The sequence below is a fragment of the Lepisma saccharinum genome, chromosome 16, assembly GCF_977018435.1.
Source record: "Lepisma saccharinum chromosome 16, izLepSacc3.1, whole genome shotgun sequence".
Classification (NCBI taxonomy): Eukaryota; Metazoa; Arthropoda; class Insecta; order Zygentoma; family Lepismatidae; genus Lepisma; species Lepisma saccharinum.
Window position 1 is genome coordinate 4,506,481 of NC_139244.1, and position 24,578 is coordinate 4,531,058.

General features: G+C 37.9%; 2 protein-coding genes across 2 annotated transcripts in view; both read left to right on the forward strand.

The window, feature by feature from the left end:
* Nucleotides 1-21,328, forward strand: part of LOC146000145 (cilia- and flagella-associated protein 44) — a 90,790-nt gene extending 69,462 nt beyond the window's left edge. The window contains exons 20-26 of the mRNA XM_083137486.1: nucleotides 525-705; nucleotides 2,107-2,263; nucleotides 3,686-3,824; nucleotides 12,495-12,691; nucleotides 13,504-13,729; nucleotides 18,615-18,749; nucleotides 20,381-21,328. Of these exons, the coding sequence (XP_082993612.1) occupies nucleotides 525-705; nucleotides 2,107-2,263; nucleotides 3,686-3,824; nucleotides 12,495-12,691; nucleotides 13,504-13,729; nucleotides 18,615-18,749; nucleotides 20,381-21,328 (1,983 nt within the window). The remainder of the gene's footprint in view (nucleotides 1-524; nucleotides 706-2,106; nucleotides 2,264-3,685; nucleotides 3,825-12,494; nucleotides 12,692-13,503; nucleotides 13,730-18,614; nucleotides 18,750-20,380) is intronic.
* Nucleotides 1-24,578, forward strand: part of fusl (transmembrane protein fuseless) — a 362,638-nt gene that overhangs the window by 213,791 nt on the left and 124,269 nt on the right. The gene's annotated exons all lie outside the window — the stretch shown is intronic.

The window sequence follows — 24,578 nt, forward strand, 5'->3', positions numbered from 1 at the left end:
GACATACCTTGGTGTATGAGAAGCATCTAAATAGTAATAGTAATAAAACAGACTGCTTGTTTCCCAGTTAAGTTTCTACATTCCAACAATGTAACATTGACAAGATCCATTGTATAATTGATTCTCTTTTTAAAGATTTGTAACCATTGTTATAACTGTATTTTTAATCAAACTAAAAATAAATGTCTGATGAAGGGAGCGTGTGTTCTCCTGAAACGTCACAACAAAGAACTGTTTTTATGCTTGTAACAACCGTAGACTACAAGAGAAATAATTCTACAATGCAAGCAATGCGTACATACAAGAAAAATTAATCAGATTGATGACCCATTCATTGTCATAGGCACTTTGCAAATGTATCTCATTCCACAAGAAATCGTGCAGCTTAAAATCATTCCTCTGTGTAAAACAACAATTCAGTGCTGCTTGTATTTCAATGGCAAGTTGATTTCAGTAGCTCTTTGCAATCAATCCTTTTTCACTTTTAAGTTGCACCTGTTCTTGATTGATTCTTTTCTGTTTAGATGAGAACAACGCAAGGCAAAATGGATGAGAGGAAAATGCAGATAACTAAAGTGCAACAGCAAGATAAGGATATTCAACAGACCTTTCAGAATGCAATAACAGAAAATAAATTTGCAGAGTTTCTGAAGAAGATATTCAAGAAGAAGTACAAGCCCCCGAAAGTGAAAACCGATGATGACGGTAAACACCATGTAAATATATTTGTAGCAGTGCAGGTTTATTTCTGGTACCAACTTGGCATTTTTTTTATCACATACTTGAGTTTTCTTTGTGATTTTGCTTGAATTGCAAATAACATCATCTCATAGAGTTCCTTGCTTTCTATCAACTGAGCTATCAACCACTAGAGCTGGCTCAGTGGCTAATCATGTTAAATGATAGACCAGCACCAAAGTACTCAGGTTCAAATCCCACCCTGGGCTCTTTTCACACATACAAACGAGGGATATTTGGGAAAAAATATATCCCTATTCTGCCATCTGCAGAGAGTTTTGTTCTGGAGAAAGAACATGGACATAAGCAGAAAGACATCATTACACTATTTTATCCACATATTCCCCAGCGACATTCAGGCACTTGTCTTTACAAGTTTTAAGAAACCCTGTTCCTAAAACTTTGTGTTCTGTTTACGGATGAAGTTGAGTAAGGCAGCTTGCACTTCTGCTGTTGTGGTGAAACACTCCCCTCCAGTGGCATGGCGTGACTTTTTAAAAAGTGTTACCAGCTATCAGTACGACAATTATGCCTGCTAGACGTTATTACCCTCCCCCCATCTTTCGGTAAAGAAAACGTCTTCGAGCTAGATGTTTGTTCATTTCGTTCTTGTTTTGCAAAAGACCCAAAGTCCTTCCCCGCTCTTTCCCTGCATTGGCGCAGTCTTCTCCCTTGTTGCCTCTTCAGGTTAGCAGATAGGCAGATGTCATTTTATTGAAACAACTTTTTAATTCTTTACATTTTGACCGGCTACATGCATGCCACACCTCTGCTCCCCTCCCAGTACCTTCTTCTTCTTCATCAACTCAACTGATGTTATGCTCTCTAGTGGCTGTGGACGGCTGCCTGGGTCTTGCATCATCCATCACACATTGCCTGCTATCTCGAAATTGCTGACACCATCGTCGATCATTTCCTTTGACATTACCTGAGGCCCATACACTTCCACCAGCCAGTTATGAATTTCCATGCAGGAAGTCCCACTTGCCCACTTTGCCCTCTGCAAAGAAAAATTCATGCAGCACACAACAAATGAAGGATGATGCATGTATAACCACAACATATCAATAACCCAAAATATCCACACTTTCTGGAAATACACATACGGAAACCTTTTTTTTTCGGTTATCCCTCCCCTTGTACATTAGCACATCTCAATAACAACACAAGTTACAATCATTTCAGTGTCAATGTCTTTTTGAATAATGCTACACTTTAAAATTAATGCTTCCTCAATTTAAAAGAAAAAGCAAATCGTACTAAACTTTAAAAAAAAATGACACGAAATGCATGTTATGGAACTTCTTAATGTGTGAATTTATGTTATAAAACATCACATTACATTATTTTTTTCCCGAATAAAACCAGAATCTAGCGAATCAAGTTCTGATGAGTCATCAAGTTCCATGAGCGATGAATCTGGAAGCGATGTAGAAATAACCGTCATAAAATACGACGAGAATACATGTCCACCAGGCTGTGACAGGGAGTTGTTCGACAAAGTATTTTCATGGAGAAAACAAAGGTAATAATGGAAAGATTACAACAAACTAATTATTATATTACTTTTAATTAGGGCTGAGCTGATACCGATTTATTAGTATCACCCGATACTATCAGTATCAGTTGAAATTTATATCCTGATACTGGTCTTTTACGGACACTCAAAAATACACACAACTCTTTCACAGAGTCTAAATATCCTGGAAATATGCAAAATTTGCATTGGTTTACTGATGTAGCTATGCCTAAGTTTATTTTTATTTTGCAGCAGTTTTGTGTGAAACAACTGGCTTGATTCAAACCAACTAGTTACTGTGTGTCAAGCATGCACCAAGCTTGTCATGGTGAGCTGCATGCTTGAAACAAGCTTGCATCATTCTTATATCAAGCTTGCCATATCCAACTGGCTTTGACAAGCTACAAGCAAGCTACCTCAAGTTTTCCACAACCTTTCTAGCTATCCAGTCCATTTATGTGTATTACCTTTAATCTTGCTTTAAAATAATGAAGAATTACATCATAATATTAAAATACATGTTATGTAATTACAAAATCCAGTTTTCCCAATAATATTGATGCAAAATGAATGGAAACTTACAATTTTGCATAATTTCTAGGATAATCAGATCCTGTATAAGTGTTTTGCTGACACCATGGAAGATCAGAATGCCAAAAAAGTGTCATCCAGTATCATTACATACATTTCAGCTGATGTTTTTTGATACTGATATCACTGATTTTAGTATATTGGCATTGCTATCGGCTCAACCCTAGTTCTGAATATTTGAAGACTAAAATTGGTAAATGCTCTAAGTGCCACAAGAATTCAAACACCGTTTTCCACGTTAAACTGTGAAAGGTGTCATGCTTGATAATATGGTAAACGTGAAAAGTGGCTGGTAGCCTTCTAAGTAGTTCAAAGGGCATGTAAAAAGGCACTAGTGTGAACGTTCTTACAGGCTGATGTGCTGAACGATGCGATTTTCCAACACTTTTGCTTTTGGCACTTACAGCGTTTACCACTTTTAGTCCTCAGTTACAAATTAAAAATCAATATTCAAGTAGTTAGTTTCCATTCTGCTGAAGTGTCTGTTAGGCTAGTATTGGATGAGAATGTCTTTTCATCATTCATCACTTGGATAATTTCAAGATAGAATCTTACTGTGCTGTTTAGCAAATACAGGGTGAGACACAAGTCATGTAGGTGAATGGCCACCATGATCGCCAGACTTATCAACCTTGGATATTTTACTTGTGGGGACATGTATGCTAGCAGATGTGATACGCAACTCAGAAGGTTGAATTGAAGCATGCAGTACTGTAACAGTAACCATTACATATCAATCATGTGTATGTTTGTGAAAAGGTATTTGTTTTCCTATATAACCTGACTTTTGTCTTGCGATGTAGTGTTCTGATGCAAGAGTCGGTTTCTTTTTTAAAGGTATGAGCTGGATCAGCAGGTGATTGAAGAGAAACGCCAGATTGAAATATTGAGGAAAGAGCTGGAGCTCTTTGGGAAGAAATTAAAACTGTTGGAAGCTGCCTTGCAAACATGTCAGGAGGAGTTGGAAGCATATCTTGTAAGTTTTAATCAGAGTATACATGAACACCCAGAAGGGGGGGTCAAGGTGGATCAACCAAAAATTTTCATATTTCATACATCATTTTATTTGTCACAATAATATATGGCAAGGGTGTTGCAGGAACATGATAACTTCAAACTGAAAAAAATGTTTCTTGAGGGAACATTATTATTAAGGGGAAAAATGTACCTCGTTTGCCCCCTGCCCTGGAAAAAATACATTGTTTGCCCCTCCTTGGAAAAAATCCTGCGGACATACATGAGAGTATACAAAGGCAGAGTGAGAGGAAAATTATATTCCGGTATTTTTGTTAACCTGGCTCACATCACAATATAGAAAGGGGGAATAATATATATTATTTCCGTTTTCATTCCATATTTTATTTCTTTATTTGGGGGCAGAGAGGCTCTACCATAGGTAGGGGAAAGATTTCTGTACACTCCGTGACATTCGATGAAGGCACAGGGAGATGTGGGCCATTTTGGGAGGTGATGTGATCAGTACCATGTTCTCGCCACACAACAATCTGGTGTTTTGGAATGTATGTGATAACCTATTTGCCTTCACAGGTATGTAAGAAATAATAAGTTATGTCAGCATTTCGTTAAAAAACAAAACAACTGATTAAGTTTTATAGTGCCTAAAAAACCTATTTTGCTTGTTAGAACCTATTTTAGGTTTATGCACCTAAATAAGTTTTTTTTAGCTTTTATATATTTTTAAAGGTTTTTACAGGATTTTATGTCACAAACAGGCATTTGCTTTGTTTGGTCACGAAAAAAAATTCAATGAACGTGTTTGAAACGTACTCTCTGTCGATTTCCAAGTCTATGGTGATTTTTCAAAGCTCTAAACAAATCAAAATATCTGGTGCCACTGTTACCTGCACAATCCAAAGTGGTCTGATCTGTGTTGTCTTGCTCACTTTAACTTCACTTCGGTACTTTGTGGCCTTCACGCCTTGCAAACTAACATTTCAGCATTGAAGTTTGCAGTACTCACTATGTTTTCGTTGTGCGGAGTTTGACTGTGGATTACATGAAAAACGATTGTTGCCTAACTATACGGCGAAGAGTGGATTTTAATAGCAAATTTCCGATGGTAAGTTCTGCCATCACTGTAGGGTTAGGCAACACACATAACATTATGCAAGATAGTGCATATTTCAGTATAGTATAGGTGTCCCATTTTCATTGCCGGTGACTATACCTAATCAGTATTTTTCAGGAATTTTGAACTATTTCAAGTTTTTTTTAACCTACTTCAGGATTTCTTGAGCCTGACTTAAGATTTTTTAGGACCTATTTTAGGATTTTTAGAGCCTATTTTTAGGATTTTTAGAGCCTATTTTAGGATTTTTAGAGCCTATTTTAGGAACCTAAAAGCACACTTTTTAGTACCCAAAAATCCTAGGTCTAGTGATAACTGTATTGGTTCATACTGCCTCAATAGTAGCCAAATTTTGCCAGTTCATGACGAGACCATCTGGCATTTGCCAGAGCTTCCAGACTGCCACACTGGCACTGAGAGTATGTGAGGTACTTAGAGTACAAATGGCGTAGGTCCGAAAGTTAAATATATGCTAAGTAGGTTTTGAATATCTTTGTCACCTAGATATTGTTTCCTAAGACTTGGAAAATAAGTCCATAGTTGAACTGTTCGGCTCTGATGGCAGCACTTTGCAGAAACACTGAACCAGTTGACTGGTTTCAGAAACAAATAATCTTGAAAACAGTGTGTGACCTTCCACCACTTGTATCCTGACTGCCTCAGCTACAGGTAAACAAAAGTTTTGTGGCTGCTCCAGAAGGTATCCTAAACAGATACAATTTAAAATTTAAAATATATGTATGCTTCTTCAAACTTTGCGCAGTCCTTCCAAGCTACAGGGATGTAAGGCACGACCTTCTGGTAAGACACCAAAAAGTCAACCTCACTTCCACGTAGTACACTCCTGTAACTGCTTCTTGCGGGCCAACGAGCCTCTGGTACCTAGAACCACAACCGGGATAATCCTTTGTAGAGTTGTGTTCTCATGTGTTTGGCCTTTGCAGTCTCAGCTTTTAACTAGGATATGGAGGTTTAGTCCTCACAGTGACATGCCCAGGATTTTGGAAAGGGAGGTGTTATAGGTACTTTTTTAAGTAGTCAGACCACATTTTGCCATATTTTCCTGCCTTTAACGTTCTTTTTTTTAGAAATACTGGACCGAAAGTATGGGGTTAGTCTTCTTCTAACAAGACTAACCCCATATGCTAATGAAATTATAGGTGATTATCAATGTGGATTTAAACGTAACAGATCAACTACAGATCAAATTTTTCACATCAGACAGACACTTGAGAAAAAGTGGGAATATAATCAAAATGTCCATCAGCTATTCATTGATTTCAAAAAAGCATATGATTCGGTCAAAAGAGATAAATTATATAATATATTAGTAGAGTTTGGAATAACTAAGAAGCTTGTTAGTATGATAAAAATATGCACCAGTGAAACAGAAAGTAAAATTCGTGTGGGTATTAATGTGTCTGACAAATTTACAATTCATGATGGGTTAAAACCAGGAGATGCATTATCTCCATTGCTCTTTAATTTTGTGTTAGAATATGCTGTTAGGAAGGTAAAAGAAACTAACGAAGGACTAAAATTAAATGGTGTGACTCAGTTGTTAGCATATGCAGATGATGTAGACTTACTGGCGGATGATGTGAATACAATAAAGAATAATGCTAAAATATTTTTCAAAACTGCTAAAGAGATAGGTTTGGAAGTTAACAAAGAGAAAACTAAATATATGCTTACAGGCCGAAACCAAGTGTTAGGTAATAATCAAAATCTAATTATTGATAACAACTCGTTTGAACCAGTTTCCAAATTCAAATACTTAGGAGTAATATTAACAAATGAAAATGATATTAAAGAGGAAATAAAAAGTAGGCTTAATTCAGGAAATGCATGTTACTTCTCTCTTCATAAACTTTTGTCTTCTCGTTTAATATCTAAGAAACTAAAAGTTAAAATATACAAAACAGTAATTTTGCCTGTAGTATTATATGGATGTGAAACTTGGTCCCTTACATTGAAAGAGGAACATAAATTGAGAGTATTTGAAAATAGGATCCTTAGGAAAATCTTTGGACCTAAAAGGGATGAGGAGACAGGTGAGTGGAGAAGGTTACATAATTTAGAACTACATCATTTGTATTCATGTCCAGATATTATTAGAATAATTAAATCAAGAAGACTTAGGTGGGCAGGTCATGTGGCACGAATGGGAGAGGAAAGAGGAGTTTACAGGATTCTTGTTGGGAAACCTGATGGTAAGAGACCTGTAGGAAGGCCAAGACGAAGATGGAGGGACAACGTTGAGATGGACCTAAGGGAAATCGGTAGGGATGGAAAAGAGTATATAGAACTTGCTCAAGATAGGGAAAGATGGAAGGCCTGTGTTGCTGCAGCCATGAACCTTCGGGTTTAAGAACGCTAGGGAGGAAAGGAAAGGAAAGGACCGAAAGAAGGGGGGTGTTATGACCCCCACCAACCCTCCTTGGGCATGCCACTGCTCGCAGACAGTATAGTTTTAGTTCTTCTTACGCAATGAATGAATTCATAGTTTTAAAAATTGAGTTAACTAACCTCTTTTATTTTCTTGTTAGGGGCATGTCCTTAATTTTGTTTTTGGAGTGGAAGGACCCTTCCACATAGCAGACCAAAATGTCAACCTCACTTACACATAGTACCAAATATCAACCTCACTTACACGTAGTACCAAATATCAACCTCACTTACACGTAGTACCAAATATCAACCTCACTTACACCTAGTACCAAATATCAATCTCACTTACACTTAGTACCAAATATCAACCTCACACGTAGTACCAAATATCAACCTCACTTACACATAGTACCAAATATCAACCTCACTTACACATAGTACCAAATATCAACCTCACTTACACGTAGTACCAAATATCAACCTCAGTTACACATAGTACCAAATATCAACCTCACTTACACATAGTACCAAATATTAACCTCACTTACACATAGTACCAAATATCAACCTCACTCCTACATAGCACACCCTGGACTGCATTTTGCAGGCTAAAGAGGCTCTTATTTCTCTTATAATCTTCGGTTATTGCAAGCATAAAAACAGTTTTTCATTGTGACCTTTCAGGAGAACAAAACTACAGTGAGAATCATAGAACTTAAGACCTTCTGTAAACAAAAGCACGTGTACCCTAACAGTGTTGCAAACGTATGAAAAAAAAATAATCCACATAGCCTACAAGGTGTAAAAACATTCCATTTGTCAACAGATGCGGAATAAGCAGTGTATCACTGATGACCTGTTGAAAGTTATTGAATGTATGTAAAAAAATAAATTTGAAAATGTACATCTTGCCTGGTGACCGACTTTCAGACTCATCACCGAAGTTCCCTCGCTCGAATCCTGGCATGGGTGTTATTTGACAATCACTCATTCTCATCATCGGGATTAGCCAAAAGTGGACGAAAAGCAACACTAAATTTAAAAAAAATCAAATACAAAATTTACATCTTATCCCCCAGGAGTAAGACGGTTCCGTACCAAAGGATTAATTTTCTCTCATATTTTACTTAAAAAAACCTTGCTAGAAGAATGTGACGCATGAGATAAATTACGTTTTGAAACCGGGGTTTCTTCATTAAATTTATTTGATGTTTGAAAGTGTTATGATTTATTATTAATTAGATAAAAATAATGGAAATAACTCATTTGGTTTGATTGATTTGCTTTATTTTACTTCCCCTCTTGTGCCACTTAAGGCTAATTTGCGAAGATGGGGATGAATGATGATGATATGATGAAATCGATAAATTGACATTCACAAACATCCATGCCCAGGCCATGATTCGAACCCGGGACCCCTGGCATCATAGCGTGATCTGCTAACCACTCCATCACGGGGGCGGGTAACTAATTTTGAATTCAAATATCACCTATCCCTCATCGTCTCGTAACTAATGACAAATGTGCATGTCACAACGTGGTCAATCTACACCTCAATGTCACACATTCCAGTATCCTCCAGAGTGTACTTCAAGATCTCTAAAGTTACTTTATCCAAGAACAAACTCGTATGTCCTTTTCATCCCGTTCAAAAATGCTGGATTATGCAGCAAAGACAAACGGCAACTTAGAGAAGCATAAAAGTGAGGAAAGAAGACTGTAGAATACAGAAATATTTTGAGGCAGTCATATTTTATTGTACGCTACATATGAAATAAAATGCATATTTGGGGGTGAATTTTTAAATATTGTCACATTTTTCTTATCTCTTGTTGTGAGGTGTTCATTTTAAATTAACCTTCCTCACCCTACGGCCTGCCCTCCTTCACCCGCAAAAGTATTCCGGAGTGTGAGGATGTCACCATCCAGATGGTGAACACCTCTGGATTATAGATCGACTCCTGCATCACACCCCCTCCCCCATCCACGGAGGATCGTCACTGACAATGTGAAATCACACTATCATATGCCAATATTCGACATACCACTTCCGCTTCTGTACTTGACTTAGTGAGAAGTTTTGAGGTTGGCAACAGCCTAATAACGGATTTCTTCCGCATCATGTAGTCCGTTCTATGAAAGTATGCTAATGGAAGAATAACGTGTAAATTACGTTGGATTATACATTTTAAAATATTTGGTCTAGGAATTAATTCGTGCGCCTGGACAAGAGATTGCGTAATGAGCGTATCGTCCCACAGTTCCGTGTATCCACATATGCGTTGTAAACTCCTGTCAGCGTGCATCGTTCGTAGTATAGGGCAGTTGATTGACGTGTCAACAACAGCATTTTGTAGTCAACTGAACATGGCACAGTTCGTGCCAGATAAAGTGTTTTTGCAGGGTGTTCTGCTTCATTACTTTAACATGCAGAAAAGTGCTACCGAAATTCATCGTATTTTGGTGGAAGTGTATGGTGACCATGCACTAGCTGAGCGAACGTGTCAGAAGTGGTTTGCACGGTTTAGAAGTGGTGATTTTGGCCTGGAAGACCAAGAGCGACCTGGACAGCCAAAAAAATTTGAAGACGAAGAATTGAGAGCATTGCTCGCTCAGGATTTGTATCAAACGCAGGAAGAACTTGCAGAAGCATTAGGCATTGATCAAACAACAGTTTCCAAATGCCTCAAAGCCATGGGAATGATTCAAAAGATGTCACATTGGGTTCCACATGAATTGAAAGACAGAGACGTTGAAAGACGAAAAACCATTTGCGAATTGCTGCTTCAAAGACAGAAAAGAAAGGGTTTTTTGCATCGCATTGTTACTGGCGATGAGAAGTGGATCCATTACGATAACCCGAAACGAAAAAAGGCCTGGGTTAAGCAAGGTGAACCAGTCCATCACTACCGAAACGAGATATTCACTGTGCAAAGGTTATGCTGTGCATATGGTGGGATATGAAAGGTGTGGTGTACTATGAGCTGCTGCAACTGGGTGAAACTATTAATGGAGAACGTTATCGACGACAATTAATGCGTTTGAAGCAAGCTCTAGCCAGGAAACGACCAGAATGGGAGAACAGACATGATAAACTTATTTTTCAACATGATAACGCTCGCCCACATGTCACAAAACCGGTGAAAACCTATTTACAAAATGTCGGATGGGAAGTTTTACCCCACCCGCCGTATTCACCAGACGTTGCTCCTTCGGACTATTACTTGTTTGATTGCATGAATAACGATTTGATTGGACAGCGGTTCACTTCTTCAGAAGATATCGAAAAATGGGTCTCTGACTGGATCGCTTCAAAGGATGAGGACTTCTTTCGCCACGGAATCCGTAACTTGCCTGACAGATGGGCGAAAGTGGTGGCTCGTGATGGACAATATTTTTCTTAAGGTATTTATGTATTTTGTGTTTGAACTACAGCTTCAATGTGTGCGTAACAACCGCACGAATTAATTCCTAGACCAAATATATTTTCATTAAAGGTTTCTGTTTATAATAATAATACGTGATTATTGTATAAATTACAATCGATCACATGAACAGCAAGAAAATAGCGCCAGTTTCGAACATGGCGACTTCCATGCATGCAGGAAGGTCTCCTGTGTTTTCAGAGTAGTCTTTCCGAAATACAGCCGTTTGAAAAGTGGCAAAAAGCAGGTTGTTCTTAACGTTTATGTGACGTTGTATCGGTGCTATCCTGAGCAAGCAGTGAAGTTGGTGTCCAAGTGTAATTGTGTGTCTGCGTCTTTGTGTTTTTGGTGTGGTGAAAGAAAGGAAAACGACCGGTCAAGTTGTGAGTCCCGCAAAAAAAAAAAAACGTTGTTGCTCGTATAAACAAGTACAGCAATTTTGAGATAAGCGCAATACAACGTGAGGTGCTTTCGTATTCTTTCAATCAAAGAGCCGTCCTGTCCACTGTGCGGAAGATGTTGATAGTGATGATTGATGACGATCTCCCCAATTTTAGCAGTCGACGTTAAATCGCCTCTTGTGCCACGTTGAGTTCCTTTTTGGGAAGCAAATTTGACAGACCGTGCTCTGACAGGATGATGTCTAGCGCCAAAAATACCTCAAGTTCAAAAAGGAACTGCTGAATCAAGGTAAGAAAATACATTACTTGCATGAGACGTGCGTAAATAATGTGCTTATTATCGTCTTCTTGTTTTCTAGTGCACGAGAAACCGAGAAAGATAAACAATCCCCGGCTTATCTTTGTTTAGCTTCTGCTAAAACTGGCGGCATATTTGTTGCACAAAGGAGAAAACAATACTCTACATATCAACAATGTTGGGCAATAATTTGGTGGAAGAGGAAGCAATAAAACCAAAAGGCTTGAATTTACTGAAACGACTCTCACACTCTTGTATAACTTTGACGTTGTCATACTGAGAGAGGAGGGGGGAAGGGGGATCTGTTAACCCAGTGTCAGATATATGGGACTTTTGGCATAGAAAAATATGTTCATTCTTGAACAAGAACACGTATTTAATCGCTTGTAGAAAATGTATTATACTTCAATGTGTAGATTATCAGTTAAAATAAGAATACGTTTTTCCATGTTACGTAAAATTAAAGGTTGCGAGTGAGCAGCATATGATGGCCGCACCATTGACGAACAGTTGGCGCGGAGTGATACGTTACTCAAAGTGAGACGGTTGTTTACAGAGGGTCGGAAGGTTCGTGATTCTTACTTTAAAAATAAATGTCTGATGAAGGGAGAGTGTGTTCTCCTGAAAGGTCACAACGAAAAACTGTGTTTTTATGGTTGCAATAACCGTAGATTACAAGAGAAATAATTCTACAATGCAAGCAATGCGTATATACAAGAAAAATTAAAGAGGCTCAGGCGTCTGGACCCGTGGCCAGTATAATTCTCTATGGGGCTTGTGTTGGTGTTCCATTCATGTGTGTTTATGACTGTCCCTTCATCTACTTCATCTCATCGCCATTCATCTTCATCTTCGTAATTAGCCAAAACTGGCAGAAATGCAAAGTAAAATAAATCAATTTAATCAATCTATTAATTTTGTTTTAATTAAGGGGCATATCCCCATATTGTGTGACAGGCAAAAATAGTATATGTGCTAAAATGCCCATAATATAAAAATGAATAAGGCAGTCATTATACATATTTATTTGATTGTATCATAGAGGCTGAAACAGCAGAGGCTTAATGACCTTGACATTGTGGTGGTCCTAAAGCTCGACCAGCTTCAGCATTTCCAGTCCCACGGTGTGCTCGGGAAGCTCTCGGACTCCATCCTCTTCCCGCAGGAAGGTCTGCACCAGCTTCGTCGCAGGATCAAGGAGTTAAGAATTGAAACTGCGGCAGAGAGGCTGCACCACAGGTATGTGAGTGAATGGTGGATGGGCATGCCCTCAAGAAATTATGCCCTTGTAACTTATGTAATCACGATGCTCCAGACAGCAGGGTATTTGACTGCTATGTGTGAGACCTTGGTTCAATTCGCAGAGCATGGATTTTTCTGACAACATCTGTGCATACAACTGTTATTATATTAAAAACTATGGATACTCAAGTGTGGACTAAAATGAAAATTTAGCCAGTAGTACATACAAACAAATATGCCTTAGATTTTTTATCATTGTGAGAACAAAAATTTCCAAACAACCACTCTCTTTTGAAATTTCATAAATATAAAACGTGTGGGCTGATCATTATGAAATTTAAATATACGGTGCAGGTAGAAAGTATTTAAATACAATTCTTAATTTTCAGATTTTTTAATTGGCCAAAAAATGTTCTTATCAATTTTGAATTTTGTGAAACAACTTTTTCTTAGTATTGTATAGTTCTACAAATACGCTCTTAGTCTTGTGTTGAAGCTCTTTACAGCTGTTTTTAAAATCCATTATCACTGTAAACTCACATTGTGAAATCGATTCTATACAGATAAATCTTCAACAGACTAGTGATGTGCATTGAATGTGGCAACAATGCATGCACTGTTGCTACCCGACTCGCAGTGACAGCCAATTCAACACACCTCTCAGCCAGGAAACACATCTATAATTTCTTACATTGGTATTCTTTTTTCATTCATTTTGGTCCATCTGTGGTTTCCAGCATCCAATGACATTTTTAAAATTTATCACATGGCTTGATGTATGTGTCTCAGATTTGCATACTTGGTTTCAGAAAGAACCGATTGCACTTGGTGCGCATGAGAACCGACTGCAAGCACATGACGAGAATGATCAGCAACCTGATACTCGAGACACAGGATCTTATGTTGAAGAAGTTCGGGAGGATAATTGTGATGGAAGACTTGGAGCAGTCTGTGCTTCAGCACTACACGAACGAAATGAGGGAGCAGGTTCTTCAGGCACAGAGAGAGTGTGATAAGAATTTGAGAAGATGGGAGGTGAGTGACAGGCGCACTTTACATTGTATTACATAAAATGGACATTATTAATAGTTATACTTTATCCTAACGGTAACAGGAGAAAATGTGTTACTAAGACTTACCTGACCTGGAAATTTCAGGGAAATTCGCTTATGAGTGAAAAGAGCATGGAAAAGTCAGGGAAAATTTGAGTGAAAAGAGCATGGAAAGTCAGGAAAAATTAACTTATGAGTGAAAAGAGCATGGAAAAGTCAGGGAAAATTTGAGTGAAAAGAGCATGGAAAGTCAGGAAAAATTAACTTATGAGTGAAAAGAGCATGGAAAAGTCAGGGAAAATTTGAGTGTAAAGAGCATGGAAAGTCAGGAAAAATTAACTTATGAGTGAAAAGAGCATGGAAAATTCAGGTATTATTCACTTATGAGTGAAAAGAGCATGGAAAAGTCAGGCAAAATTAACTTATGAGTGAAAAGAGCATGGAAAAGTAAGGGAAAGTTCACTTATGAGTGAGAAGAGCATGGAAAATTCAGGGGAAGGGTCCCTAAAAATTATCTGACTCAAAAGGTTCAACGTCACAGATTTTTTTGTTTTGATTTGGTCCACTTTATGCACAAAAAGGCTAATAGGAACTAGACCTACAGTTTTAAAGTGGGATCCAAACCACTATGTGCCTCCACCGGGACCCCTTGATTACAAGGTGAATCGCAGATTTAAAATTAATGTAAGTACTTGTATTTTAATGTCGCCGCTTACAATTTTAACAAATTAATTAGAGCTGTTACAAACCTGCAGACTTAAGTGGATAGTAATTTGTTTTTTCCTCCACTTCACCTTCACTTGCGCTTGAGTGGTTTGGTTAATTTTTTCCTCTCTTTTTTTGCCGTGTTTGGCAAATTGCAAAGATGAGGATGAGTGATGACATGATGAACAGACTCGCAAAGAACGCCCATGCCCAAACTGGGATTCGAACCCAGAGCTTTTGGCACCGTAGCACGCTAACCACTCTTGTCAGGGAGGTTGGCTGCACTTGTGTTGTCATGTTTATAACTTTCCTCCCTTGTTTCGATGTCAAAAAACTTCAACAACTCTGCTTTGCTGTGTACAGTTTTCCCCTTCAAGATAATGCAAACACTTGGATCTGACTGAAGGTGATGATGATGTAGAGAAGAATGCAACACTTTGACAATGCAAGGTAGGATTACACTAAGGGGCTGAAGACACCCCCTGCCAGAAATCCTACAAATAATATCTAATATAAATAATGTATAGTGATAGTTAATTTTACTTCCTCAGCAGGATTAAACATTAGATCGAAAAAAGTTCAGTGCATAATAGAGGAACCAGGTTATAGTATTTTTATATTCTACCATTTCATCCGAAGAATAAATGGATCCACAGCTCTCAAAATGTATAGTTTTCTTTGTGAAAGGTCACAGAGTATAAACTTCATGAGTAAAATTTGACCCTAACTTTTAAAGCCTTTTTCTTAACTGATTCTGTAAAAGTTAATAACAAAATACAATAACTAGAAATTTCAGTACATTAACTATACAAAATATAAGAAAAACAATGGACAACACTTGTGTTGACTTTTCACTCATAGGGTGCAAAGTCCCTCCATTTATATAATAACTAGCTGATTGCCGGCGTTGCCCAGGTATTTATTTATCCCAATCTCCTATTAGACAGGAAAATAATGAATTCTAACTATAGTGTAAAATGAACTTGGAGTTGAACGGCATTGGGAGTGTCACTATTCATCTTAGTGACCCCGAAAACTATGGATTCCACACTAATATCGGTCGTTTTAGATTATTTTTACATCACCCCCTTCCCACCCCCACCCCTAAGGGTGCCAGGGGTGTCTTACCCCCACAGATTGTAAGTGATGTGTGTTGAAATTGCTCGAGGATAGCAATATCGCAAATTCTGTGTAGGCAACCATTTTTGCCAAACTATGTTGCAGGAAGCATAACTTGCAGGATATGACACGAAAATGCCATGCAACAAAATGCTATTTTATGTCCCCTTCCCATCCCCATCCCTAGGGGTGCTGGGGTGTCTTACCCCCAACAGTATTTCTTTCGAGATTGCAAGTGATACGTGTACCAAGTTTGGTTGAAATCGCTCCAGGCGTTCGAGAGTTATTGCTGAACAAACAAAAACACACATATACACACATACATCCATTTTTTTTAATATATATATATATATAGATAATAATAACAACGATAAATTTGGATTACAATTGGTTTATTTTTAATAACTTATAATAGATATTATTGTAAAATGACATTTATAACTGTAGTAGTAATTATTATTATTATTTCTACTAATCAAGTTTTATCAGTTGCCTGCCCACCCCTGTACAAATATTTCTGCCGATGCCTGCGATAATAAGGGATTCCTCCCCCCTCCCGAAATAAAATCCTGGCTACGGGGCCTGAATACACTAGCTGTACAACCAATACCCATGTGTGAAGATTGTAACAGTTCAAAATAGTTCAGAATATTTATCAGTGCTAATATATTACATAGTAATCCTTGCAAACTATACCATATGAAAATTATCGAGTTCTCTCATGTCTGAATTCTGAAATATGAAATTAAAAAATATATATCCAGTATCTACATGCAATTTTATCTTGATTTGGGCATTAATTTTAATGGTCTGTCTTCATGTACCACTTGATATATATTAGGGATGGGCCAATAAGAAATTTTGGCCGATACAGACAAAGTACCGATGTAAAAATCCAAATGGTCCCTGAACAAACTGTATGGTTCATTGACCTCCTTAATAAATGTGCGTTTCGAGGTAACCACAGTGTAAAAGAAGTTGCATATTTAGACATTTACTTTTTACAATGTAGGGCATGGAGATTATACATAAAAATTGTAACAAAATGGCAGAATTTTGCACTAAATTATAATATATTTATAGATATATCACATTGGTAAAATAATCGGTACTGACAAACCGATATGCTTATGTCGGCCGATACCATTGAACTATGTATAACATGGAAGGACTGCTTTACGGTGCAAAAGTGAAGCCGTTCTCTCACTTAGTTACGCAAGGGAACATGGGAAGAAAAACTGAAGCAGACAAATTTTTCTTTGGCGACAAATGGATTTTTACGACCGATTATTTTAGAAATAAAAGCCATAATTTATGAGAACTCATTACAATGAGTACATTACCTGCATTCAGACACCACTTTCTATACATATTATTGTTACTTGTGAATAAAACGTGTGTAAAATACCTTTTAAAGAATAAAAAACGCCTAACATGTAAATGTGATAACAAGAAGGGAAATTGAATAGAAACTGACTATTGGAAAGGGTTATCAGGGGGGAGCTTGTACGTAATACTTGGCATGTATTTACTTGTGATTAACGAAATATTTTTATTACATGAAATATCATAATTATAGCATAAATAATGCATAATTACAGTAAAAGTATCTGAATTATTCCTCATATCAACCAAACACAACCTAAAAATTGCAAAAGAAAGTGGGAAATTTCGAAACATTACCTTTTCATAAATTATTTAGTAATTACTAGTTATACTCAGTATGTCAAATTGAATTAAGAGTTTACCCGCAATAAATTTTAAATGTATTGCATATTCTTTTTCTTTTTCAAAAACCTACTCTTCATGCATTATTACGAAAACGTTGATTTTTCCACAAATACACCAAATTTCTCGGATTTATCCAGGATTTCCAGGCTGGTAGACACCCTGATAACATGCTTTTGGGCACAAAATTAATGCACAATTAACACTTTTGTAAAAATAAAATTTAAAAAAAGTAATAAAAAAAACAACAAAAAAAAACAAACAACTGAATCACTGTCAACAAACCTCAAACAATATTTAACATTCATTTCGAAAATTCTATACTCCTTTTTCTTCCTGTGCATCTTGCACAAAACATACTTTGTATAGAAATTAGGGGAGTTCAGGGTTCGATACCCGGTGGAGGCACATAGTAGTTTGGATCCCACTTTAAACTGTAGGTCTGGTCCCGATTAGCCTTACTGTGCATAAAGTGGACCTAAACACCAAATCAATCAATCAACTGTATAGAAGTTAGGCCATAATATCGAGGCACTTTTTTGTGTGTACTATTAGAACTTAGGAACTACTGCTTGACATGCCAACAATATACACAAATTGCTCGAGCATGGCATGTAGATAAAACTAATATTTTACGACAAAAAAATCTATCCGGAGGTTAATTATTTTAATTCCCATTGTTACTTCTCTCCATAATTCAATTCATTTCATATATAAATATTTATAAGTTACGAAAAATTCCAATCGGTTATTGCAAAATTTAATCACTTGTGACACGTGATTCGAAAGCTTTCGCTATAACATTTAATTATCATCATCAACTTCTAATAAATACATTTGGGCATAGTATACATATATTTTAAGAATGATACCAATAAAAAGTGGACCCCGGGAAATTATTTAAACGATTCTTATATCCAGATGCCGAACACGACCGTACCATGTTCAACACACTTAAGACTGGATAAATTGTTCGAAAAAACACATGTCAACTATTAATGTAGCGAAGAAACATTTAATAGCACTGAATGCATAACTATGGTTAAATTATGTTTCTTTTGGTGCTATACGAAAGCAAAGAGGCGAGTAAATACACGTTAGCTTATGGGATCACCACGTTTTCTTCCCTGGAAAAACTAATCGCAAAAGTGGCTTCAGTATTCGCGGCCGATCTCCGTTGCAGCGAGCGTTCCAGTATATATAGTTCAATGGCCTATACTGATAGAGTACCGATTAATCTGTCACATCCCTAATGTAGATGCCCCAGTTACTGTCACCATGGTTGCAATGAAATATAATGCTTGCTTTATTTGCAGGGAAGGATCCAAGAGAAGATGGATATTCTAAACAAGGTGACCATCGCAAATACAGAGAGGATAAATGCATTGACAGTCTTGGAGAATGAGAGGCGCCGCCTGTATGAGCAGCTTACATTCCAGAAGAGTCACGAGGTAATACACACAGAACTAGACTTACATAAGGAACTTCTTATGCAGGTTATACACATGTTAATTTCAGTGTTTGAATGTAACTAGTTACTTTTAATGCAGAGAGTTACTTTTTTCTTGAATTCTAACTGTAACTAGCTTAACTCTTGGAGTACAATATGTAAATATATGTACAAGGGTGAGTCATAAGTAGGGCTCGGAAGTTGAGGAAATATCCTTTTTTCCTAGTGTCCGAAGACGAGGCCCAACATAATATATGTTCATTTTGGGTCATTGTAGGCCAGAAAAAGGTGGGTTTTATTTGTCTTTTTTTTTGCCTTTTTCGGCTTATTGGTCCTTTTTTAGAATTTTTTTAGGTCTTCACGACTTTTTTTTGCAACTTCACCTTCTTTCGACTACGTTTTTACTGCCCATTCTCAATTCGAATCATCATCAGATCATCACCATCACCTCTTAAACATCATTTCTGTAGTAAAGAAATAAAAAAAAAATATATTTGAACCATCCCTGAAACGAGAGAAAAACATTTTTGGACAACTGAAGCAGGTACGGTACAAGGTCCTTTAACCGTAACTTCGTCTGGAAGGTCGCGCTGTAAGTGGCAACTTTCTCTTGTTTTGAAGCTTTCAGCATGGTGTATACAACCATATACATTAAATATGTAATTAAAACTGAAGTTATTAATTAATTTGGATCACATTTATACGTCCTTTTTCCCATTTTGAGGTCCTATTTTTTATATTTTTAGGTCTTTTTTTTGGCAATTTATAGGTCTTCAACTTCCGAGCCCTAGTCATAAGTCTTGCAATATTCTGGTACACAACATACCTTTATTCATTCCAGTACAATGAAAGCAGGTTAACATTCAAAGTATAGCCCCTCGTGTTGGACTGTCTCCAGCCACCTTCCTGCCAGTTCCTCGATTCTCCAAATCTGTTACCCAGGGGTGGCCGGACCGTGGCTGATCTTCGACATTTGTGCAACCTGCACGAAATTTCTGGAACCAACGTGTTGCTGTGCTGTGCACCTTCCCCTTTCGCATGACAAATGTTGCGGGTTTCTGCCACAGCGTTATGCCCGAGTTCGAACTCATACAGTAAGGGTTCACGGATCAGACGTTGTTGAACACTCATCGTCACTGCCACTCACAACTGACTGACGATACTGACGGAGTGGTGCCCACCGTGTATCATAGTCCGCATGCCACACTACCTCTTGGGCCAATTTGCCCTTGTCCTTACAGTCGCTCACGGCATATACACGCGTCCGCTGTTTGGGTTGTGGAAATATTGCATGACTTACGACTCACCCTTGTACTTTAAAATGCATGTTTTTAGGCTCAATTTGGCATCAAACGCAAACATTTCACTGATTTGATCCACAAATGTTAACAGAAAAATACATGTACATGGAACCCCATTATACATTCTGGGATTTTACATTTTCTTGCATTATGCATTCAATCTTGATGGTCGCAACATAGCAAAATGTTAGAAAATTTTGTTTGGTTTTACATTTTTCTGCATTTTAAGTTTTCTGTTTGGTCTCCTGAAAAACACACATTTGAGGTTTCACCATAATTAGAAAATTTTCTGGGTCTACAAATGAGTAATCTCTTGCGTAATTTTTCACAGGGTGGAACAGTTTGGAAGAATGAGCCCAAGTATAAAGCGGAGCTGCATAAATTGAAGAAAGTGGTGAAGCATCAAGAGAGGCAACTTCAGATTCTGAAGTGGGAGATCGAGCGTCTGAAATCCAAGTCAGCCCCGCCGCCTCTGTCACCTACCGTCCAGCCACGGGAAGTTCCGACGAAGCATGTGTCGGAAGCTCACGAGGAGGAAGACGACGAGTGGGACTGGGAGGAATTTGTGGCCAAGACCCTGAAGGAGGATGATAAGCGTGAAGAGGAGACTGGCACCGAGGAGCTGCCTGAAGATCTTGCGACTCAGATCAAGGAGGTTGCCGAGGCTGAGCAAGCCGCTTACGAGGAGCCCGACATCGGGGCTGAGGAAGGCATTGAAGAGGAGGTGCAGGTTTCTGTGATCGAGCCCGAGGAGGAAATAACGGAACAGGAAGTTGAGCAGGACGAAGGCAAAGAAGGTGAAAGTGAGGTAACGGGTGAAGAAAAAGACGAAGCAGACGAAAGAATCGTAACAGAGGGGGAGGATGTAGAAGCTTCAACTGCTGAAGACGTTTCAGGTGTTGAAGTCGAACAAGTTCAACAGGAAGTTCTGACGGTATCGGAAGATTCAGGTGAACAACAAGAAGAAATGCAAGATTCAGGTGAACAAAAAAAAGAAACTGAAGATTCAGGTGAACAAAAAAAAGAAACTGAAGATTCAGGTGAACAAAAAAAAGAAACTGAAGATTCAGGTGAACAAAAAAAAGAAACAGAAGAATCAGGTGAACAAAAAAAAGAAACTGAAGATTCAGGTGAACAAAAAAAAGAAACTGAAGATTCAGGTGAACAAAAAAAAGAAACTGAAGATTCAGGTGAACAAATAGAAGAAACTTCTGCTGAGCATGGTACGACTACAGACCAAGGAAAGCAGGAGGAACCCACTGATGAAACCAAAGAATGATCCTTCCAGAGAAAAAGTTTCAATCCATAACTGCAAAATGCAATCAAAAGGCAGGTAAGTACACGTTTCCTTCCACTACTTCCTCATTAAGAGAATCGTTAATGATTTCTGAAAGTTTAAAAACTTGCTGCACGTCCCTCAGTAGCATCATCATGTAAAATGAATTTCGATCTCTGATGATGCAGGTAAATTTGCATAATTAAATCGCAAGAGGAAAAAAAAGCCTAAACACACAATTATTTTTAATTTGTTTAATTTGAGTATGAAAACTGCATTTAAGTAATATGATCCAGGAGCTTTTTTAATATCCTATCATTTAATTTTGGTAACTAGACTTCAAGGTAGCTATTGAACAAAATAGATAAGGACTTTTTTTTAAAGAAATTATCACAATGATAATGAACATTTGAAATCCTGTAATACTTCATAAAGATACATAAATTGAACAAAACTTCATGTTTGTTTGTGTTTGTTGAATAAAGTATTGTTCATCATTGTAATATTGTTTTATTTTAATAAAAGGAATAAAAAATTGAAATAGTGATGATCATGGTCTAGTTTACATCACCAAGAAAAAATGTTTTGTGCCAAGTGCCCCCTCTTGAAATAAGACAGCTATGATGGGAACTTTGTGGTGTTTGCAGCATTTGATGCGTAAATTTCTACAAGTTATATTTCAGCAGACAGAGAACCCTGGACATGCAGTAAGTCAAGAGAAAGAAAGAAATAAAGTTTTGAATCCACTTTATGCACAGATAGGCTAATTTGGACTTGACCTACAGTTTAAAGTGGGATCCAAACCACTATGCACCCCACCAGAAATAAAGATAGAACTTGCATGGCTGGTCTTTCTACACACTATGAACAATTTGTGTCCTTTCACATACTTATGAATCGCTCTGCATATATCTGTAGTGTAAGCTTGAAAGCATGCTGGGGAACCTGAATGAAATGCTGCAGCAAGAATAAAAATCACTTTTGCAATAATATTTACTGTATTATTTTTTAATATTTATCTGCACGCCTAAAGGGACCTTCTCCTTTTGCCACGTTCTGTGAGGCACAATTCCCTCTTAAAGCAACGGTCATCTCTCTATGTCAATATTAGGGCTGAGCCGACAGCAGTGGTATTGGTGTTTGTTGAATTTTCTTTGCAGACACCAATTATCTTGAGTGACTAGAAGAGCAGCCAAGAGAAACAACTCATTTGTCAAGATTTATCCTTTTCAAAGGTTCGTTCACCCTTCTTTGCGACTTGGGGGTTCAACACAGGAAGTTCCATGTAGATTTCTGAGAAATGCTGTACCCTCCTGGGAAACAGATGGCAGGACTGAAGTGCTGCACCCAAACATCACATTGAAGGCATGAAACTGCCTGGTGGTCAACGCTATGTGGAAATAAAAGAAACCATTCATTGTCAATTCTTGATTGCAAACTCGTGGGGTAAGAACGTGGACGTTTTCAAAACCGGCATTATCATCACAATGGGCTGATTCCAGAGTTCTTGAGAAAGGAATGAATCGCTGTGGGAGGGAGGGTTGTGGATTCCTACCCTTCTGTGTAAGTCTTTTGTGCGACTGCTGACCGATACAGACACTGCAGTGACTTGTTTTCTTGCAAATGACTCGAGAATAATGGACAGCAGGGCATAAACAGAGCCCGCCAAATGAGCATTAATATATATTTGTATATACTACATATATTTACTGGAATTATACAAGTATTGGTTGGAATAGGTCAGGGTATAGGTATCATCTCAGCCCTAGTTAATACAGTCAACTCTCGATTCAACGACCTTTCACAGTTCCCGGGAAAAGGGTCGTTATTTCGAAGGGGTCGTTATTGGAATTTGCCCCAATTTTCTGCTTAAATGGAGCTCAAACGGACACAAAGATGCATAGGAGATGGTAACACAATTTATCCTGGTAGTTATACAACCTGTTATGCACAGGACGAGTGTTGTGAGAAGGAAAATAGAACATGAAAACGTTTTCACAAAAAATAATGTTACTTTCTTTCAATTGTGCACAGTCGTTGCTTTTCCTGGAAATTCTTACAATTATAGTTCATGAGAAAGCCGTTTGCACCGAGACCTATGGAAAGGAAAACAATCTCTCGCTTATTGCAAGCGAAACTCGAAGAATCTTGACACCAGTTACACTGGCGCCAGCAAAAGTCGGGAGATAATCGGGCAGAATGAATGTTGGATTTTATACGTGTCTAGTGGAGCATTGTCTGTTACAAGATTAACTGGTAAGATTAGATCTCTCGGGAGAAACAACACAACCTTTATAGGCACCAGACAAAAAAAAAAGGCGGGGCTGTAATTTTCGTTCTGGCTCGGCTGTGTAAAATACATCGCAAAAAAAAAAAAAACACGTTTTCTTTGCTTCAACCAACTTCATTCACCCTCCCCCCTTCCCCATTCAAGGGAGCAGTCCAAACTCCTTCCTTGACTTGCATTGTAATCCAGTGTGAAAAAGGAACTTGCGATCTGTCTTCACCCAATGCGTATTCTAGGACACGTCATTAAACAGCGTCCCAGTCGAAAGTCATTTAGGTTTGGAATTGAATTTCACTTTAAACTGTATATTTAGTCCCGATTAACCCATCAGCATAAAATGAACAAGCTTTATGAAACTGCGCACTTTTACATATCAAAATGGTAGATCGTTATTTACTCTCACGTTAATCGATGATTTAATGTTGGATATAGGAGTATTCCCAATGTCAAACACCCACTCCTCCAAAAGTTTTCCCCTTGAATAATGTCTTTTTAATCGATCTCAGCGACCATTCCTACATTGACCACTTTTTTTTCTTCACATGAATGGTTCTGAAGAAAAGCGGATGTGAATTAAATTTACAGTTTTGCTTATCAGAAGGCGCAGAACATGAAGTTGTTTTAACTCTTGTTTTCCTTTCTGGAGATCAGCTTTGAGATTCAAAACAATAACATTTTCCTTCGCGCTGGATGAGTCATTGCTGTTATCGGCAAGCAAGAGCTTTGCAGACCCTAGACAAAACACTGGCGCCAGCTGCATCGTAAAAACAAAGGAAAGGAGACCGGCTGGAAGTTCGAGCAACAGGTGGCGGAAGAGAAAAATCCCAGCATTTTAAATATAACGCAACTGTCGAAGATGGAACTTTTAACAGTAGTGTAAAGAAGAAAGAAATGCCCCTTGCTTTATGTTTTACCATGCAACAGACAATAAATAATACGGGTAATATTTCCTATGCAGACAACAGC